The 21,774-nt window shown below is 36.4% G+C and overlaps 4 protein-coding genes and 1 non-coding gene across 5 annotated transcripts; 1 reads left to right on the forward strand and 4 right to left on the reverse strand.

Annotated features, from left to right (window-relative positions):
* Nucleotides 3,079-7,772, reverse strand: LOC105163008 (probable boron transporter 2). Its single transcript, XM_011081206.2, has 12 exons — nucleotides 7,071-7,772; nucleotides 6,725-6,807; nucleotides 6,262-6,454; nucleotides 6,016-6,154; nucleotides 5,689-5,854; nucleotides 5,419-5,585; nucleotides 5,158-5,331; nucleotides 4,970-5,065; nucleotides 4,635-4,772; nucleotides 4,036-4,355; nucleotides 3,688-3,955; nucleotides 3,079-3,574 (listed from the first exon to the last, which is right to left on the reverse strand). Exons 1-12 carry the CDS (start codon nucleotides 7,172-7,174, stop codon nucleotides 3,263-3,265), a joined length of 2,160 nt encoding a protein of 719 aa, XP_011079508.1. The 5' UTR covers nucleotides 7,175-7,772; the 3' UTR covers nucleotides 3,079-3,262.
* TRNAF-GAA lies at nucleotides 11,511-11,583 on the reverse strand. The gene has a single exon. It is a non-coding gene; the product is annotated as a tRNA-Phe (tRNA).
* Nucleotides 11,872-14,188, reverse strand: LOC105163009 (GDSL esterase/lipase At1g09390). Its single transcript, XM_011081207.2, has 5 exons — nucleotides 13,872-14,188; nucleotides 12,846-13,031; nucleotides 12,602-12,759; nucleotides 12,245-12,515; nucleotides 11,872-12,158 (listed from the first exon to the last, which is right to left on the reverse strand). The coding sequence occupies exons 1-5, from the start codon at nucleotides 14,155-14,157 to the stop codon at nucleotides 11,923-11,925; spliced, it is 1,137 nt and encodes a 378-aa protein (XP_011079509.2). The 5' UTR covers nucleotides 14,158-14,188; the 3' UTR covers nucleotides 11,872-11,922.
* On the reverse strand, nucleotides 14,806-16,632 carry LOC105163010. Its single transcript, XM_011081208.2, has 3 exons — nucleotides 16,370-16,632; nucleotides 15,321-15,395; nucleotides 14,806-15,116 (listed from the first exon to the last, which is right to left on the reverse strand). Exons 1-3 carry the CDS (start codon nucleotides 16,520-16,522, stop codon nucleotides 14,955-14,957), a joined length of 390 nt encoding a protein of 129 aa, XP_011079510.1. The 5' UTR covers nucleotides 16,523-16,632; the 3' UTR covers nucleotides 14,806-14,954.
* On the forward strand, nucleotides 17,861-21,350 carry LOC105163011 (nitrogen regulatory protein P-II homolog). Its single transcript, XM_011081209.2, has 8 exons — nucleotides 17,861-18,184; nucleotides 18,273-18,318; nucleotides 18,480-18,507; nucleotides 20,057-20,144; nucleotides 20,409-20,476; nucleotides 20,566-20,635; nucleotides 20,856-20,891; nucleotides 20,997-21,350. Exons 1-8 carry the CDS (start codon nucleotides 17,986-17,988, stop codon nucleotides 21,068-21,070), a joined length of 609 nt encoding a protein of 202 aa, XP_011079511.1. The 5' UTR covers nucleotides 17,861-17,985; the 3' UTR covers nucleotides 21,071-21,350.

The following is a 21,774-nucleotide window of genomic DNA, read 5'->3' on the forward strand; positions in this document are numbered from 1 at the left end:
CTTGTGAGTTATGATCCAAGATTTTAGCCCGAATATAGATTCCAATTCACTACTATATAATTCTTAGAGCCCATTAAATTCCCGGTTCCACAGGTTTTATGTTGGAAATGTCTTGAAAGAAAAAGCGGATACGCAGTGTGTATCTGTTTGCAAATATTTCAACATCATATATATAGTTATGAGTACATGGTATAAACTTGGTTATTATCAATCATCAAAAACAAGTTGTTGCAAATAGTGCAATGCAAAGAGAGACACAAAGAGATACAGAACATGATGATGATGATGAGAAGCCAAGTAAGACAAAGAGAATGAAATCTAATTAAAAGTGAGTAGGCAGCAGGCTCTCTCGTATCTTATTGCACGCGCAGCCGGTGGCGGGCCCAAAGGCATGAAAGAGTGGGAGTTGTGCTCTGAAAAAGTTGCATGCAGTCGGCGCACCATCCATCTAAATTCCAAGAAACACTCACCTTTTTAATTTCCACCACAAAAAGAAAAGAAAACTAAAGGGCGCGGCAGCAGGATGTTTAATTTGCCTGAGTTGCATGAAGAAGATAAAGATGATGTTGGTTGTTCCTGAATTGGGCCGTGGGAGTTTGATCAGGTTGTCCACTCATTTGCATTTGCAATTGCAGCCCCATGCTTTCAAAATTTCAGCTTTCGGCCACCCCATCCATCATTGACAGACACAGTAACAGTAGCATCCTCGACCTCCAATGATGCCAATTGCCAACAACCACACCTAGACTTTAGTAGTAACGAAGGATTAATTGGAAATATTTGTGTGCGAATGGTTTGGTAATTCGAACATGAGTTAATGCACCCCACTCCACGTTATTATAAGTATTATATAACCACCTGTGCTGGCAGTTGAGTAAATTCATACACTTTATTCCCTTCAACTCCATACTTGCTGTCAGTCTGTTTACCCCCCTCCTTTCACCTTCACGTACCCCCTCCCCCATTCATTAATAAAATAATAATAATAACAATACATGCATCTTAAGAGAAAGGGAGTGCTGCTAATCACGCATATCCATCGACCAGAAGGAGAAGAGGAGGTGGGAGGGAATGGGATTTCTTCACCTCTGAAACCAAATCCATCGACTTGGTAATAGTGGAAACCAACCAAGACATAGACATCACATGACCTACCCGTGTTTGTTTAATTAATGTTGTGAGGCCCATTCTTATACATGTGGTCAGTAAGCTGGGCTCACACCTAAGGCCCAGGCAGAATGGGCTGGCAGGGCAGGGCAAACATCCATAAAACCAAGAGACTCGTTTTTGGGGCAAGTTTCTTTTGGATGTGCTTCACTTTGTAATAATAGTAGATAGGAAAACAAAGTGTGTAATAGCCTTTTTCTGGTTTTCCTTGATCACAATGAATGATTATAGTTTTGCTTGCAGTTGCAGTGATAAAAAGAAGGGAATAGGGAATACGGATCCATGATTCTCTTCTTTCCAAAAGTCATGAGACCACTTTTCTTTTGTTGAGCATTCAAATCTTGCCCAACTTTAGTTGCCATAATCTTACTGATAGGGGTATGATATAATTGTCAACAAAAGGACCTAAATACCCTCTTTCGGAAAGAAAATACAACATGTACCACAATATCCGCGCACACGTCGCCTTTTGTAATTCATCCTCATTACATATTTTTAATTTGACTCATTCTATCTCGATTTTAAGCTGACCAAAGTATTTCGAAAGTGCTTAGATGAGAACCTCCCATCGATTTTAATCATCTTTTATTTTTTCAAAATTCCATACTTCTTAATGTAATTTTATTGCACTAAGACTTACAAAAGCTTTTCACTTCTTTATGGTTTATCATCCATAAGCACACCAAATCTCTACACATATTGCACCTCGTCAAGTCTTTGAGGGTCGTCCACAACAAAATGAGTAAAACAAAGAACAAAGATTGTATCATTATTACAAGAGCTGGGACCTTAATGTTTCCCACTCCCTAGTTAAGTCAATGCTAGCAAACCACAACATTCTCTTTATTCATCCATGCAATCAACACTCTACGACCCCTTTTTTATCTTGAATTTATTTCACATCCCTTCTCTCACTCAATTCTCACCTCAGCTTTTGTTTGCCCATCAACTGTTTGTAAAGCAGCTCTGCTTTATCCTTTTCTGTGTACATGGTAATGCTGTTGTTCATAGCTAGTGCATCATTGATGTCTGCCGATTTATTTGCTGCCACCTTTCTCCCACAACGAGAATCATCAGACAATAAGACCAACTTTAAGCCAGGAGTTGTCTTCGTCCTAAGAAATGTCAACTAAAGTGAATTAAGAGGATCAATGCACTTGCACTATATGAGAAGGACAGCGAACATTACCTAATGCTTCTGCTGCTAATATAACTCTGCTACATTACTGATCTACTGCCCAAGAGATTATACAGTGTCCCACAAATATAGTCACGCTAGTTTATTTGAGTTCAGAACTTGTAATTATTTTCCTGAAAAATGACAAACACATATCTACATTGAGTGTTCAATATCAACTTACGTGTGAGAATCATGCCACGTGAGCATAATATGGGTTCCACTACTAACTTAGATCAATACTTGTTTACATTGGTTGGTCAGGAACTGTGAGAATCATGCCATAATGTGTCCATTAAATCAGCATTTGGTATGAAGTCAATAGTTTTAATAAGATTTTCCTAGAAAAGAGTATGATGCAATTCACTTGAATGGCACTTAAAGAAATTATACTTTCGATTTGTCCGTCAAATTCATCATGTAAATGACAGCTTATTGTTTTTGTGCTAGGGAGGGACAGTCTGCAATGAATTAGGGGAATTGTCAACATGATGTTGGAACTACAGTTGTGACAGCAAAAGCAGCTAATGGTCTCAATGTTTTTTTAGTAATATTGCCAGTACATAAATGTGGGGCTGCCGAAGGCCCTGGAAAAAGGATGCCTCTGGAGCTAGACAAATCTGCCTCTTTTGTCCTTTTATCCCCTTTTTGATGGTCAGGTCTGTGGTCTACAAATTCTCATATTGATGTCATATGAAATGTACAACATATAGAAGGGATCATATGCACAGCAGTAATACAAAATGGATAACTTGACTTAGTATTATTATCACTCGAGGAATCAACATGAGGTTAATTATACAGGTTCCCATAGAATAGGAGTTGCTAAAGATTTTACAACACAAGCAAACCAAACCACCAGCTACAAAGCATATGATTACTATTTCAAACTTGCCACGGACAAAGGCATCAATTTTTTCACTGGTTTGAAGCCAGGTTACGAGGACTTATCCCCAAATTAGATGCCCCTATTTCTCCCATCCACGGACTGTGAGGTCCTCTTCCGCCTGAGCGAGGAGTTCTTTCTCCTCGCAGTTCACTAATCCGTGGACTGTATGCTTTCTCTGATATACGGGGGCTCTGGAGTTTACCGTCTTTGGCAGGGGTTGCTGATGAGCTTGTGATCTTTGGACTGCAGATATGCTTGATCTCACCACGACTTCTAGTAATAATTCCATCTAAAATCTCTCCTCCCTCAGCGAAAGAAAGTCTACCACCTACTTCTCCCTCCTGCATCCGTGAATTTAAATTGCAAACATGAGCAATGCAGAATTGGACTTATCAAATAAATGCCAAAAGATTTTCAGGTTTATTGGTGAACATGAAAGTGGAAAATGTCTTACCGCTGGAATGTTGAATGGTACTGCCGGTGCCTCTTCATAATCTGCTGCATCCAAGTCTTGAAGATGAACCCCTTTAAAAAACTTTGGCAGCATGTATTGCCTTACAGGGACCAAAAGCATAATGAGCAGAGGGAATAGGACCCCTGCAATTGGAACCCATGTGAGGCCAAAACAAAGAAGCAAATATGTCGTCTGAAATATTGTAAACATCGCGATCGTCTTGAAAGGCACGGTTTCCACAAAGGTGGCATGGTAGTCTTCCAAAACCCTGCCAATTACATAGACAATAAGTTTAGTAGCACGTATTTTGATAAATAAAAAAGGTTACAAAGCATTTGAAGCACGCACTTGTATCTTCTGCTTGGTGCAGTGAATAGCAGTAATATCCTCTCCCAGAACTGGTTGCCAGGTAAACTTTCAATGGCCATGAAAGCAAAATATCCCCAGAGAACGGAGGTAGGGATCATTCTCAAGGCAGGCATCGCAGCAACACATCCTCCAACCATAATGGCCTGCAGCAAGTTGCTGACACGCTGTTCTTTCACCTCAACAGGCAGTAAATCATCAATCTCCTTGTCGACATCAAAAACTGTTTCATCAACTGGAGCATCAAAGCTTCCCATGCTTGAGGCTAACTGAATGGTTGATTCTTTCAACTCCTTCAGACCCTGATGAGAAAATTTTATGTATTTTGTCTTAGTAAATCTGTTGCACTGTATCTAATTTGTGACAGGATCCTGAACTCCCTTCAAGACCAACCCTTTTATCTTCTTATTTACTGAACTCATACCTATTTGTTTTTTACTGATTTTAGTTTCTTCCTAACTCAACATGTGAACATTTAAAAGATGCTTGGACGGCATCAGGACTCATATGGTCAAAACACACAAGTCAATGAAATAGTGACTTTCTGTTTCATGGAATACAAGAAAGAGTAGGCTGCATACTCTATGTGATGGCTCCTGGTAGATGAGAGGAGTCTGCATTTGTTGGTATGCTTCTTGCATGTTTCCATACAATTGTCCCAAACTTGCGTTCTTTTTAATACTCTGGCGTGCTGTAGCAACTAGTCGGTTCCTGAGTAACTGTACATTCAATGAAAAAAGTTCAGAAGGACTGCTACGAGGAACTGTTTTTGGCAGCAATAGCAAAATATGAGGATCTCTGTATTCTCACTGTAGCTAAATTAAAAGCACCACATGACAGCAAGAAAGTCCCCAGGTTGACCTTCTTTATAGAAGCAATAACAGATGGTGAAGGGAGTTAGACAAAAGAAAATCACCTGGTGTTTAAGAGTAGCTAGACTTTTTGTATGCATTGGGGACTGTGGTATTACACCATTTGACGGTGGAATGCCAAGAAGACCACACATTAAAGTCTGGCAACAAAAACAAAAGACTTTTGTATCTTAGATCAGGAAAATTAGACTATAGAAGCACAAGATCAGGCAACAAAACAAGTTCTGCATACCAGAAATCCAAGAAGCAGTAAGTCATAATGGAAAGAAGGTGGTTTTCTCAAATTGAATTCTTTCTGCTGAGCCAACTGAGATGCAACACTGTGGTCAAAATAGTAGAGTACTGCAATCATTGTTGCAGGAATAAAAGCTCCAAGTATGTAGAGAACGGGCACATTCAGCATATCCTGAAAATTTTACGACAAATTATCAATTTTCAAGCCATGAAAGAAAATAAAGAAAACTAGTTAATAAATATTAAGCAACATGCTTGCCTTTATCACAGTCCAGTTCTCATAGGCACCAGGTGACCATGGATTTGGGCTCAAGAGACGTCTTGGAATCCCTTCTGGTACGCTTTTAGTAGGTATGTAGGATACCCCTGTCCACACCAACACCATCAGTGGTACCCCATAGTCAGCTATAAGGCTCCTGAGCCAACCTGTATGGAAATCATAAATGATTATATCCTCTTCTAAATATTATCAAAGGTGGTCGTTGCCTTTTCGATTCTGCTATGAACTTGTTTGTAACATAAAACTCACCAGACCCATACCGCCATGACCTTGCTTTTCGGCTTCTCAATGCAGTTAGCAATAAACCAAATGACAGCACCAAACCAAACATGCCATTAGCAAACCGCCAGGAAGGCATATACTCCGTCAGGCTAGAATTTTCCCTTTTTGGTATGCGGAACTCTTCCACAAGTCCCTGATCATGGGATCATCAAAAAGGTCAACGAAAGGATGAAATCCCTTAGAGCTGAGACCTCATGAATCTTTTAGTGCTAGGTTTAGGATATTCCAATGATGGCATTCATGACAGGAATAGAGGTACTGAGACAAAAAAGAAAGACCATGCAGTTTCCTTACTTTGATTGCTTGTTGCATGAAGAGCATGGCAATAAGCATTCCAAACAATTCTCCAGCCAAACGGGTAAACCTATTGATAATAGAGCAAGCTCCTAAAATAGCCAACAAGAATAACAAAGCTGCAGTCCAAACGCATACCCTGAAAGTTTTTGATAAGATAAACATTTAGGCAAATTACATTTACAATGTTAGCAGATTAAACTAAAGAAAGCACTTCATGGAATACAAACTAAAGATGAAGCTCACCATCCACTCCATGCAAGAAACATTTCACGACCCAAATCCTGTCTTTGTTTAGCAAAGTTGAACATGAAGGTGTACATTATGACAGTAGGCTCAGCAACTCCCAAAATTAGTAATGGTTGCCCACCAATGATTGAGTGTATAATTCCGCAAACTGCAGTGGATGCTAAAGTCTGAACGGCAGTTAAAACTCCATCTGCAATTGTTGGTTATAACGTTGATGTATTAAAATTCAAGTAACACGCGTCAAGAGAAGTCTTACAATACCTTCATAAGATCTCATCTTTATATCATCATTTACTATTTTCTTGAGTTGACTAGGTAGTAATTCCTATATAATTGCCAATGCCAATGATAGAGATACGAATAATTCGTCCTTAATCAGGAACAATTGCAATGACATTCTAAGGAATATGTAAGAATCTAAACAACAACAATGTCAAGACTTTTAAGGACATTTTCTGACCTGTATTTCTCTCCAGTTGTTCACCAAATGAAATCACTGGAATAGCAGACGCAAAGAATATATAGGTCGTAGGTGCCAGTATCCTGAAATTAACGGGACACTATTACACCGCAAGGAACTTTTGCTTATCCAAGATTCAACTCAACTTCATAAAAGCAGATTACAATTGGAAAACACACATATACACACGGGGGGAGGAAAGGGAAAAAGGACTGGAAAAAATAAAGATGAAGAAGAAGAAGAAGAAAGAAACTCTTGTACGAGTATCCTAATTAACTTGCATAGAATAAATGATAGAGAGTTGTAAGAAAATCATTGGTGGGCATACAAGAAACTGAGAGTATACCTGAAACCAGCCTTGAAGCCACTAGTCCAGTCTTGCTTGTAACAGAGCATCCTCCCTTGAATGTCATTCTTAATCCCACGAAAGGGCACAAATGATTCTTCCATTTTTGAAAAGTCGGTAAAATTATCTTCCTTGAGGATGGATGGGTTGTCAAGAGTTGGAACGGTTTTGAACTCCTAAATGTCTACGGAAATCCTCGGACAAGTGCAATGAGAATCAGCATTGCCATTGGAATGCTCAACTTTCCCCAAGAATTTACATGAACTTGGTATACCAATCTTGCCTTGTAGAAACTACATATATGTTCCAGCCAAGATGAACAAATCTTGGGACTTGAGAGATTTCAATCTAGATACTGGAAGATTTCAATCTTGGAACAAATGTGAACACTTTATATCAAGATTGGTGGGGAAGAAGGCAGATGAAGTTAAGTGCAAGAAAGAAGAGAGCACAGACAGCACACAAGAAGAAGAAGAAGAGTTGAGATTCAAGAATCTTGGTAGCCCAAAACCTTATTATAATGTATTTGCAGTTAAAGTAAGTAAAAGAGAAAAGAAGAATGTGAGGGCGCGAAGAAGAAGGGGAGGAAGAGCCAAATATATAGTGGAAGCTATTCGCTAAGTCTGCAGAAAGAGTTGAGGGAGAGAGGGATGAGGGGGGTCAAAAAGGGAGGAGTGAAAGGGATGTACAGTGTTGATGCAGCAGAATGCACCATACAAACTACAAGTAGCGTTAATTAATAAATAATAATTGGAAAAATGTGGCGCTGTTATATATATATATATATATAAATAAATGAAAGCTTTTTTATTTATTGGTAGAGAAAGAAGGAAGGATAGAGATAGAGTTGAGGACAAGCTGGCTTTCGCATGTTGAATTACTATCAACACTTTGTTTAAAGCTGCTTGTCTCCATTCTCCATATATATATATATATATATGTGATGTGTGTTTATTACATCTTGTACATTTAAGATTAATGTATCTATCATAGTGATTGGCAGTGACAACGTTAAATCCATCCCAGAATTCAGAACCAACCATTTTACCATATATGCAATTAATTCTGCTTAATTTGTCACCACTACTCTAATTGACTTTAATTTGTTATTATAATAATAATTAGATTATTAGTTGTAGTTTAGTTGTCTTGGCATAATTACTAACTGAAAATTAAGTCACCAGTACCACCATATATATATATATATATATATATATATAAAATACAAAATTACATTTTCTTATTTTTCCAAGAATAAAGCTCAATTTATTATGGAACTTCCATCCGGGCGCCGTCATTCCCAGCAACCCAATAAATAGTAATCCCTATTCCCTACCTACAACAACTGCTATTATATGTATGTGTGTTTTAAGTTGTATATATGCTATTGCTCTATCATCCATTGATATGAAAAGAAGAAACCAAACAACTCTTCAGTTCTTGGAACATAAAAAAATAGTAATGAAGAGAGGGATGAGTCCAAGAAAAAGATGCCTCTCATCATTATAATTATAATTATTATGAAGTTGATGATTAATGTATTTGAAACAGTGGATTGGTCAACACTTGTGAAAAATGAAAATACGTAGCATGACAGCAAAACTTTTCATGTGAATGCCAATGAAGTGAGAAGAAAGAAATAAGAAGGAAACGCGTAGATACATGTGCATGCACTCTGATCAGTACCCAAACTAATAATTATTTAATAAACCAATAATTAATGTTTTCCTTACCATTACCAACCACCTCAATTTTTTTCCATCTTGCACTTACCAATTTTCCTATGCCTGGCAGTGTATGACTGTACGTATATATGGAACCACATTGTTAATTACTTCCCATACCAAAATCTCATCATCCATCTATCCATCCTTGTTAATATCAACTACCAACTTTTTGTCTTCTCATGAATTCAGTTTTATTAATTTGGGTACATACATAATTGATATAGGTAGCAACTTCACTTTTAAAATTAGGGATACTACTTCACATCATCTATAAATTAAATGCAAGTGATATATAATAGAGAGCACTCATGTAAAGAGCGCAATATACGTTAGGGAAATCTATAAACATCCACTGGATCCCTCTACTATATTAATTAAGTATTTTTTATTTATAATCTGAGATATCAAAAAGTTACATGAATACAAACATTCTTGCCCATTACTATTCTTAAAATTTTCTATTTTGTAGGAATTTTGGCCGTATACAATTCATTTGAAATATATATATATTCCGTTCAAAGACATAAAAGAAAGAAAATTATGATAAAGACTTGAAGAAGCTTTATAGGCGCACATAGGTAGCTACTGTATAGAAATTACACTCAATTTACATATATATATGTGTGTGTGTGTGTGTCTGCGAAGGAAAAGAAGATAATTTGAAGGGTTTTTAAAACAACCACATACACTTGAAATATTGAGATAAGGAAAGCATCCACACACATCCATCCTCAAATCTCAATCTCATCATCAATCCCACTCATCACAATTAAAGTTGAAAAAGAAAAACCCCAACTTTTTATTAGCCACAGAGCCTTTAATTTAGCTTTCAACAACCAGTCTCTATATATATATATATGGCTTTTCTTCTTTTATTGATGGTTGAAGCGCTAGTTTGATTTCAAGGTTGGCAGAGATTGGTGGAGAAGCATGTTCCCATTATTTGCACCCACCTCACTATCCTATATATCATTCTTTCAATTAATTAATTATTTTTTTCTTTAATAAAGGGAAAAAGGAAATAGGCAAAAAGATTTCTTAAAAAATAAGATAAAAAGGGTAGGAAAGAAACAAACATACAATTGGGAGAAAAAGAGATTGGCAAATTTATTGATATATATAGTCTCGGACACTTTCCTCGGAAATACTCCCATGATACTCCCTATTCTATATTATTATTATTGATGAATCTTGTGCTTGTTGGTGCGTTTTAATCTCTGAGTTCCTGAATCCGCCAATTGGGGCGGTTGCTTTAATCATCATCAACAATTACAATTCCAATTCCAATTCCAACTGGGGGTTTGGTTTACATACATATGTTATCGGGGTGGGGCCGACTGACCCAAATTTTATACATAAAAAATAAAATAATATAAAAGAGCGATGATTAATAATTATAGAGTCAAACAAATGACAATATGGAAATAGTATTATTTTTGTTTCACTTGAAATTTGGAGGCATTGGGTGTTGCTTTCCACTTTAAAGGTTGTGAGTGCAATGACAGATTGATTGTTCCTCTGGGCAAACAACAATTTATCAAAAAGACATAGGAAGAGATTGTTAGGAGTAAATAATCATTACTATGACTATGTGTGGAATATATAGTTTATTGGTTGAGTTCTTTTCCATGTCTGTAAATTAATATATAGGTTGGTAGGTTGGAAATCATGATTGAGAAATTTGAGGCCATGAACAAAAGCCCACCTCTATTAATAAGGTTGCTCATTTTTTAAAAGCAAGTGGTAGGGGCACTGCTAATTGATGTTGTGGTGTTGATATATCAAATTCCAAAGTGTTGATTTCTTGTTGCTGCTAAGTGCTAATCATCATCCTGTTACATATAGATATAGATATATTCCCCATTCTCTAGTCTAGAATCATCCACCCATTCAGGTTGATCCAACAAGTAAGCCCACCTCTTATTATTATATGGCCCAGTTTCTGACTCTATTTTTAGAATGAAAACTGAAAACAAAGATATGGAATGGAGGATATATAGTTGTTGATCGTAGAGGTGTATTACGTTCTTCTCATTGAAATGGGGAGGGAATGAAAAATTCAAAGCCTATATGTTATTATGAACAGACTAGTTTTTACAAAACAAAAATTGGGATCTATCTATACCCTCATAGACATCGGACAAATAACTCATACCAAAATTATTGGCACTCATAAAGTCAAAATGTACTATGTTCCACAAGAAACCCATGTAAGAATCTATAATATTTTTCTAAACAAGTAATAACCCATTGAATTGAAAACACTATATAAAGGTAATTTTATTATATATAAATATTTTTTGTTGAACCTTATAAGCATGTAATCTTGCATATTTATCTAAACTGAAAATGTTATGGCAGGTCGTGGGTTTTGCGCTAATATTAGAAAATACAACAGGTTGCATTCTTGCAATTAATGAATTTAGAAAAGCAGGGTATTAGAAAATAGCACACCTAGCTTGTCTTCTTCACCCAAATGGATATTAATAATTGTAATTGTACAATCATCCATCACATAAGAATACAATAATTGTATGGATACTGCATTTTGTCCCTCAACATATTTGTGCTGTTTCCATTAAAAATCAGTTGAATTTTTTTAGTGCTGGTAACAATCAGTTGATACATATTAGGACATTACGTATAAACATACTAGAAAGCCCAGAATGGAAGTATGATGTTACACCATTCTCATTCCAAAAATACATCGGAATGCGGTGAGCGTGGATCGAACACGCGACCTTCAGATCTTCAGTCTGACGCTCTCCCAACTGAGCTATCCCCGCACTACATGTCCATCTTTATTTACGAAACGTTCTAAGCTCTAGAATGTAATCTTTCTCAACATATTTCACGAAAAAAGTGAACCTTAATTTATTCCGAGTTGCATAAACAATTTTTAGATAAATGCTTAAAATAGACCAAATATATGGAGTTTTCACACATGGATTAGTACGTACGCAAGAACCAGTATGCATCACTAATTATAATCCATAAATCCATTCATATTCTGCTTGCTTTCCATTACTACCAAAATATATAATACCAAGGATACACTAATTTACTTGCAGTCGTTAATCCAACAACACTCCTTTTATTGATGATTGCTTTAATTTGCAGAAAGTTCAAGCTTTGTTACAGAAGAAGTTGAAGCCAAGAGGAGGTACAGAGTAGTTGGTCGAGAGTATTTTAGAGGCAATAATTGCATTGGCAGTCTCCGTGTAATGAACTCCATCCCAGCTTATGTATGCCAACTCTTGCTCGCACACCTCGTATCCTCTGTCCCGGCACTTGATGTCCGGATTGTAGTTGTACGGCGCTCCACCGTACCCACAACATGCCATTAGTGGATTCTTGAAACCTATTCATTCATAACCCACGCTGCTTTGCATGAGGCCCAAAACACTACGACTTACTCAAAAGAGAAATACTACTTCTAGCACTCACCATACGCAGCAGAATTGGCAATGAGATCATATTTGATGGAGTACATATCCACGTACACAATACTAACATTCTTCATCTGTTGCCGCAGTTCTTGACAAAGACCGTCTAGCTTGGCATTGAATACTTTTGCACCATCGTTCAGAGACTTAATGCATCCATACTTATCAAAATCTGTGGCGTTGGTTTTTCTCGTGCCAAGCTTTTCAGGCAAACAACCCAGTGGCCCTGTATTATGCACCCAGAAATTCTTTCCTCCAACAAGGTATATTGCCTGCATGCATTACACTATGATGTTGATGAGCATATTATAGACTATAACACAACAAATGACTGGAGAATTTTTTCAAATGAGCATACCCACATAGCATCCCTTATTTCAGAGATGAAAGAAGGGATTTTTGCAACAACGTCAGCATATGAGAGGGAGTTAAATGCAGCTGTTAGATCATTTTGTCCAATATCAATTGTGTAAAGTGCGTTTCTGAAATCCTCTTCGGTAACCAGATTTTTGAAACCTGATGCAGTGTTTTGTGTAAGATAAACATTAAGTACGTAGTTCAAAGCAGTAATAATTTGAAATTCATAAGGTGCTAATATGTACCCTTAGACTGGAACCCGAGAGAGCGGTTGTGAAAGCGTCTGAACTGAAGAACCTGAACGTCCAAACTGAAGGGGACGTATCTTGGGAAAGTGGCTGAGCCGCTGATCGCAAAATTAACACCATTTGTGAAGTTAGGTTCCAATGAGTCCAGATAAGGAGTCAAATAATTGGTCTTCAGACTTTCACCTGTGAATTAACAGGGAAGTATGTGAAGGATGTAAGAGTGTGTTTTAGTAGTGATGCCATCCAGCTATTATTTGTTGGAACTATCCATACTTGCAAGTTGAAAGGATATCACTTAGAAATACTTTACCCTTTGATTATGTTGATGTTGGAAAAATAAACTATTAGATTCATGATATTTGTGATGTTTTGGCTGTCTGATGTGACTATCCCCTGGAATTTCTTCAAATGGTACGGGTGGTGGTTCACGGGATGCACAACATAAAAGCCATCAAATTACATTGATCTACTTTCGGGCACGGACTATACAACACTCCGTTCAGGTTCAATAGGCAGCATAAGCAAAAAGTATATGCTGGCAAACAGGCAACCATGATGAACCATTTTAATTATAGAGGGCGATTTTGGGAGGTACACATGCATACAAGATGCAACTATCACGAGCCATTTTAATTAGAGAGAGCAATTTTCCATGGTATACATGCATACGACATGCAACTTGTGCATCACCTCAGACAACAGAAAAAAGGAATAAAACAGAGGAGGAGAGAAAGGTTTTCCAGGCTGTATCAACACAGAATCTCTGCCACTCACGGGTGCAAAATCATCAGAATAATACAGACTACTACAATTAGCAGGCATGCTGATGCTAAAATACAAAGTTAGCAATCAATAACGTAGACAGTATCTTATAAACCATGGCAGACAGGCATGAACGGTAACCGTCCGGAAATTCAATAGGCTTGCAAATCAAGATCAGAGTCATATCCATAAGCCGATACCACAATACTTCTCAGTCACAATAACTAGACAAATATGGTGATCAAAGTGTTTGTAGCTTACACAGGAAGTCAATGACTAAACGTCCATCACATAGTCGGCCAGTTGGTTGATGGAAGAAGGCGCGCCCGTCAGGATATCCGAAGTTGAATCCCAGTGCAGCTGAATAGCCACCAGTGTCAGAGTTTGAGTCCCCAAAATTGAAAATCACTGGATTTTTGTTGCATTGACAAGCAACAAAAGGGAGACAACAAATAAGAGCAAGGAATGCGAGGAAAGCAAACAAGAGGACTTCCTGGTCACGAGGCATTTTTGCTGTGAGAAGAAAACTTGTCACATTAACCATCATGCGAATGGCTTAAATATATGGCTCTGCCAGAGGATGACAATTAACTAATGTGACACGAGAATGAATATATAAGCAAATATAGATATTTTAATTCTTTGGTAGGTTTTGGCAATGTGGTCAGTGGCCACTAAAATGGATGTCATTATGTGGTGAATGAATCATCCCTCTTGATGGTGGAACAATGCATTTTGTCGCAATCCCATCCAAATATATGACTTCTTCCCCATAATTCAGCTGACAGATACACCAAACCGTCCAGACCCACTTACTGATTTAGTCTGAGGATCACTTTGTTCGATGATTCAGTAGATAAAGCCTGAAAAGTAAGTATCTAACATGCCAGAAGAATGTAGAGTTTGAAGCATGTAATTCTCCTCTCCTTTTTTTTCCAACTTCCTTACTAACCAGTTAGTGGTTACACTCTGGATTCAGTCAAAGGAGCTTGAATTCAGACCTTCACCCAGATTCTCATTGAACTGAGCAATCTCCTCCTCTTGTCAAGAACCTTTTCAACCTTATGCAGAGCTGAGTCTTCCATAGTAGGCTGTTTCTGTAGAATTGAGCCATATCTGAGGCTCTCATGTTTTAATCATATGTGCATACCTTTCCTTTAGACCAGATGTGTTTCTTTAAGACATGTAAAGGCAATGCTTAAAACAATACTTCCCCTAGAAATCTTGCGTTCTGAAATCATTTTTATTTATCATACAACTGAATATGAATAAAGCAACACAATACAGAATAACTACAACTTTAAGTAAAAACCGAAGCTCTTATTACAACTAAAAAAACATAATTCAATCCAGCAAGCTGCACTTAAATTTGCCGTCCGAGATGGTCAGCTTCTCAGCCTTCACGACAGCATCTAGAGGAAGAGGACTAAAACTTCGAGATGGACCATAGAAATGGGGAAATACATTGGATTCGTCCACAGCTTCATAAATCAGACCATTTCCAAGCTGCAATAGGTAATACTTGTTAGATCATAAAACATACTGTACTGTGATATAAATATAAATAGAACAGCTTTGCTACAGGCAATACAATCTAACAGATAACAAAAAACCATCCATCTAGTTTATGTTGTCAATAAAAGGTATCCAGTTCAGATGACTAAACACATGTAGAGCTATATGAGCCAATAGGTTATTCGGTAAAAGTACCTTTTTAGCATCAATCTGGAGTAGGTATAGGTCTTCCTTAACATTCAAGAAAAAATTTTGCAAAGTTGATTGGACCTGCAGGTCAAAGAACGCAACAAATTGCAAAATTAATTTCAAGATTTGAAGTAAACTGGGACTCCATGGAACTATAGAAATGTCCACAAACAAACAAATGAGAGAGAAAAACAGAGAGAGGGGGGCAGGGGGCAAGAAAGAAAGAGAGAACCAAGATCCAGGCTTGACTAAAAATCCATCCCGAAAACTGATACTATATCACTAGCAAAAGTATATATATCTACGAGCAGCAAATCCTAGTGCAACAGTAAAAATTGGAAAAGGAAATGAAAAGAAGGAAACTTTGGCTGTTAAAACAACATGATGATTGTATTTTATTTCATTCAGTTATTTCAGCACAACAAATCGTAACATAGCATATTGGCATTTAAAGCAATCAGTATAAAGATTATTTCTGGAGTTGTTGCTTACTTGTCTTTGAGAAAAAATCCCCAATTCCACATGCTTTCTATCAAAGAATGTTAGTTGAAAATCCTAAGGCACCCAAAAGGCATGTAAACATGATAATTTGTAAAACTCAGTCATAAGCAAAAGTCCTTCCATGAGATGAATGTTATCAGCCGAAGATATTGCTAAATAAGTAGATCGAAACAACTCGCACACAGCAGTTTGTCATGGAGTTAAAACTGTAATTTCCTTCCAAAGAATGTCCATAAGAGTTTGAATTACGTGCATCATAAAGCATAATTAGACTTATGGTTTCACTAAATCAAAACTTATTTGAGAATCTTTTGTAACAGAAAATTTATCAGCTAAACGTTCCCAGCTAGGGAAATTGGTCACAACGTCCAGAATGAATCGCTTACAGAATCAAAAGCACAAAAAGGTATCGTTACAGGGAACTGTGATACAAAAATCAACCTCCAAAAAAGTATTGCATTAATCATTTAAAATTCCTATTATAATGACTGGGAAAAAAGAAAGGGGGGGATATGTGCGAGAAAGCTGAGGGATAGGGTAACAGGAAGAAGAACCTGATGGAGCTTGCTGAGGTGGAAGCAACCAGTTGATTTGTCAAGATCTCCACCAAAGGTGGCGCGGGTTCTCTGCAACTCCTCCCACTCCTGGGCGGTGCTAATCCTGTAAACAAAGCCTTCATCTTCTTCCAGTCCCTGGGTGGCAGCCATTGTTTTGGAGAGCAGGATCAGTCACTTTGCGGTTTCCCCCTTCAAACTCTTGAAATGGTAAATAAATAAAAGCAGTGCAACAAAATAAGTGAAGTTGGATACACAACTTTGCCAAATTACATTTGCAAAAAACATATAAATATTTGAAAAATAAATTAAAATATCTTAATTTTTCAAGTGCATAATTTTAAAAATAAAGTGAAATTACAATGCCCGTCTGTAGTAAATAATAATGTATAGGGGATTTTTTCCAAATTCTTTATTTTCTGGTAGATTATTTATAAATTATATAAACTTCCCTCAAGGTTTATTTAAATTATAAGTAGCTCTCCTAAGATTTTTCACAGTATGATTATGTTCTTAAAATATATGTATTTTGTAATCAGACCCCTACGGTTTAATTTTTATTAAAACAAAATATTTTATAACTTTATATTTAATGAATATCGTTCATTACAACAACAAAAAACATAAATAATAGGGATTGAATATCGATCAATGAGAGAAGATAAATTGATATATTTAGATTTGAAGGTAAATTATAACGAGCTCACTGTGGGTATGTATAATTGCAAATAACCTCTTGTAATTTGATAAATTATTAAGACGCCTTAATATTTTATAAAATTATATAATTATTAGATAGGGTAAATTATTAACTTATTATGTATTTTTAAATAAAAACTTTTAAAGAAAATGTTCAATTAATCCATAAAAAAAATTTTAAAAATTCATAAGTACATTTTGGTGAATGCACCATAAACAATGTATAAAAAATATAACAAAGACTAACAAATCAGAGTAATTGTTGGACAACTATTGAAATGAGAAAAATATTAGTAATTTTTCGACAAATAAGGAGTATTTGTAAATATATCAAAATTTTATGGGAGCTCATCGTAATTTAATCTTATTTTAATAAGAAGAAACTAATAAACTTTTTATTTTTAATTTTATTATTATTTACAAATATACATAAAACAAATGACACGATTTTCCAAATTGATATAAATATTGTTGTGGCACCTTAAAGTAAGATTTTCGTTTAATTTAATAATAAATAAAAATATATAGCTTACATATTTTTAATCTGAAAATTAGATATAAAGTAAAAAGAGAGACGCAGTACTCCCTATTTATTTTTGTATAATTACATGTAACTACTATTTAAATGATAATAATTTTAGAGATACAAAATTTGTATTTTCTTTATCTGGAATTTAAAATTACATTTGAGAGTTAATTTTGGAGGGAGGGAGATTGGATTTGGAGGGGTGGAATGGGAAATTGAGAATACACACACACACACACACTGGCTAAAAATAAAATGCTATTATATTATATTATATTCGCAATGGTGAGATTGAGAAAGGCGTGCAGGTCGTCCTCGCCTCCGCGCATCACACCGCACTTGCAGACTTTAGACTGAAATCGCACCTCCTCGACTCCTCCGCTCCTTCAACATGGCCTCTACCTCAATTCCCATATCCACCGCCCTCAACGCCCACTCCCTTCACTCTCCTCTTCAACATTTCCCTAAATTTCCTTCCTTATCACTCACCCCTGCCCTCACTCTATTCCGCCCTTCTCAACTCACTCTCACCCTCCAACGCTCTGCAAATGCTTCTTCTCTTCCCGTTGTTAGAGCCCACAACTCTCCAGGTCCGCCAACCACACCCATATTCTTGTTACCTTCTTTTTTACTCAATTTAAACTCACAACTGTTTGTCGAATGGTTTTTATGTTTTAGATTACATACCTGACGCCAAGTTCTACAAAGTTGAAGCCATTCTAAGGTCTAATTCTCGTCCTATATTTCTTTCTGAAAATTTTCTTGAATATATTCACCTTCCCTCGTGTTTCTGCCTGTCAGTCGAGGTTTCTATATTCCCTAATGCTGATGCTTCTTGATGTTGTGATTTTTTCACATGGTGCTGCTGGACCTATGAGAATTTAGACCCTGGAGGATCCCGCAGGTTTCTTCGGTAAGGACTACTGAATTGTTTCAATTGCTGGAGTACAGCCTGGATCATGTGCTGAATTTTGTAGTGGTTCCTTTTTCATTTCTTTTGGTTTCGTGAAATTTAAGGCTTCCTTGTTTTCGTTTTTCATTTCAAGTTGGCCCATCCATGCAGATTATTTATTCAAACCCTAGTGATCTGATAGTAAAGCTTCTTCAACTCTGTTTTGCTGCACAGATATCCCCATTGCTCATGCATCCATCTACTTTCGTTTTTCCATAGATAGCTCTAATCTTAAGTCGGATTTTTGGTTCATAAGCCAAAGAAATTTCTCGTTTGTAGTGTAGTTTGCATAGATAACATATGTAGTTCTCATATTTGTTAGGATTAATCTTTAGGCACTTATTGTGAGATTTATGGACACTATCTAATAGTAACAAGTATAAAAAAAGAAATTCTTTTTATATACATTCGAACCACTGTTGGTCATATTTCTCTTTATCGAGAAATCGAAGAAGCCATACAGGGGTTTTCTCAGGCCTGGTACTTATTCGATCTAATAGATTGATTTTGCCGTATCCAGACTAATACCAATCCAAGCCATTTCATGAATAAAATGTGACCAATTAACCAACCAACAAAACTACTTGTTACAAATAACATCTTCTTGTTGCATCGAAACATATAAATGTTGACTAATCTGGCTAACATTGAACTTGGTAAAATGAAATGGTTGAATAATTGAAAAATGAGATTATTCAGGAATACACATTGAATGCTGAAATCACGCATTGAATTTCTGGTAGTAGATCCATAATCTACAAGTGTAATAGGAGCATCCGTCGACAAAAGGATCACCCTAAGATGATCATTTCATGGCTATTGAGAACGAATTAAATCAGATGGTTCCTCAAAACATTTAGTGGTGATTGAACCCTTATTATCATGTTACAAATGTTTCTTGGAGTGGACTTCAAGAGATTATTCAATTTTACTGCCTTTTAATTGATTTCTCTGTTTTAAGTCACCTCAATTTAGAGAATTTTTGGCCAAGGGCTTGTTCTTGTTTAGTATACATGTATGCTTTATATACCTTAGAAAGAATTTTGAAGGGTGGTCATAGACCAAATCTTGTGGAGAAATATCACGAGCACTATCTCAATACGTGTAGCTTTTCATAGAAATATTAACGCCACTGGCATATTGAATATGCTGACATACATTCATCATGATATCATAATGCTTACTAATGTTCCAATTAGTGCATTATATTGGTGGCAAATAGATCTCTTACTTCGGACATTAGCCTTAGGGAGAGATTGTTTTCTAATCATCATTTCCTGAAAGATCTAATGTCATTATAGTGGGCTTTTTACTTTCAAACAGTATGCTAATGAAAATCATTCCATTTTAAAGCATAAGAAACTACTGTTACCCTTGAACCTAGAACACCCATCCATATCAGTTTATGCCAAAGCAGAATTTCTTTAAGCTAGATGTGTTCTTCATTGCTTGTTTTGTATTATGAGAAAATTGATTTGCTTCTCAAGAATTTTACTGGATGATAATGAAGGCCTTGCTGAAAATGGGAATTCGTGGGGTTACAGTTTCTGATGTACGGGGCTTTGGTGCTCAAGGTGGCTCGACAGAAAGACATGCTGGTATGTTGAAGCATAATTTTTCAGAGTTCATATTGTAAGGCTTAATCATATAAATGCATTTCTCATGTTACTGTAGCCCCAGGGAGGAGATAGTACCTACTGTACCCCAAAACCATGTTATGCTTGCCTGGGGTGGGGGGACAACAGAGAGGTTTTTGGATATGTTAACTCCATTCTCAAAACCGTTACTAAAATGGGATTCATTTATTGTATTTAACTAAGCCTTATCCTGAATTCATGCATCTAATATTCAGCCGTCCTCAGGCTCTGAATTTTCTGAAGACAAATTTGTTGTGAAAGTTAAGATGGAGGTTGTTGTGAGCAAAGATCAGGTATAGCATTGTGAAATACATTTAAGCATCCACTTTTTCTCCACCTGAACTTCATCGAAAATTGCTAATTTCAACTTTTCTTGGCTTAGGTTGAAGAGGTCATTCAAAAGATAATAGAGGAGGCAAGAACTGGAGAAATCGGTGATGGCAAGATTTTCCGTAAGATGATAGAATTGAACTTTATAGTATATGGTTTCAATGATGTGCTAATTTTTTAATAGCAATTGCTGTCCGCTACAAACTTAGAGTTGTCTTGAGGACTCTGATCCTCAGGAACTCATTATTCCATCCATTCTATTTCCTTTTTCCATCATTGAGTGCTACAGAGAAATAAATGTTGCTTGACTTGATTGCTCTTTGGTTCTGTTATTTGGTGCAGTGACTCCTGTGTCAGATATAATAAGAGTTCGCACAGGTAAATGAGGAGAATAGGAATCTTCAATACTGTATAGACTTTGTTGCTTTTATTTGTTTGTCTCTTATTTTGTCTTTATATGACGTTGGGGGTACACTAATTCAGGTGAGCGTGGAGAAAAAGCTGAGAGAATGACAGGAGGAAGGGCTGATATGTTCTCTGCTGGATCCTCGGCTTGAGTTTCTAGATGAACTTTGAGTCCGCTGCCTCAGTTGGGAATTTTAAACTTTAGTGGTAGTTGCTCTGGAGATATTACTCAAGCTTATGCTATAACCCTGTCTTGCAATAGAACAGATGAAGAAGAAGTAGAGCTAGTCTATCCTGTAGCATATGCATTGTTGCACAATTTTCAAATGAATATTTAATAAAATATGCTGGTGTGGAGGTGGGAAGAGTTTTTTCATAATTTATGGATGTAAGTAGTTGTATTTTAGCATTCAGAGTCGTATTTGTTGAATATGCAGGGTGTCTTGTTATACCACATTTTTTGGGCTTTGGATGCGTAGGTTCTTAATCAACCACTTTTGTTTTTCTTTCACCATCTTGAGGTAAGTTGCATCTCGTAAGCAGCAATACTATACAGGTTGACAAGAAACACGCCACGCAAATAACCTTCCGAGAAGCTCAAGTCCTCGGCCCATTTGCATTAATTTCTCCTCCAACCCAAACACGATGTACTAAAAAGAAACATGAAATCAAAATATACATGACATAAACAAAATCTATGTTCCAAAACTAAATATAAATTGTTTGTTTTTAGTATTATATATATATATATATATAGGTTGATAGATCATTTTGGATTTATGAATTATTTACATTGTTGTATTATAAATTTCTTCGGAGGAAAAAGAAAAAGAAATTGGAGGTGGGTTGGCTGTAG

This window comes from Sesamum indicum, linkage group LG6 (assembly GCF_000512975.1).
Source record: "Sesamum indicum cultivar Zhongzhi No. 13 linkage group LG6, S_indicum_v1.0, whole genome shotgun sequence".
In the NCBI taxonomy this organism is placed as follows: Eukaryota; Viridiplantae; Streptophyta; class Magnoliopsida; order Lamiales; family Pedaliaceae; genus Sesamum; species Sesamum indicum.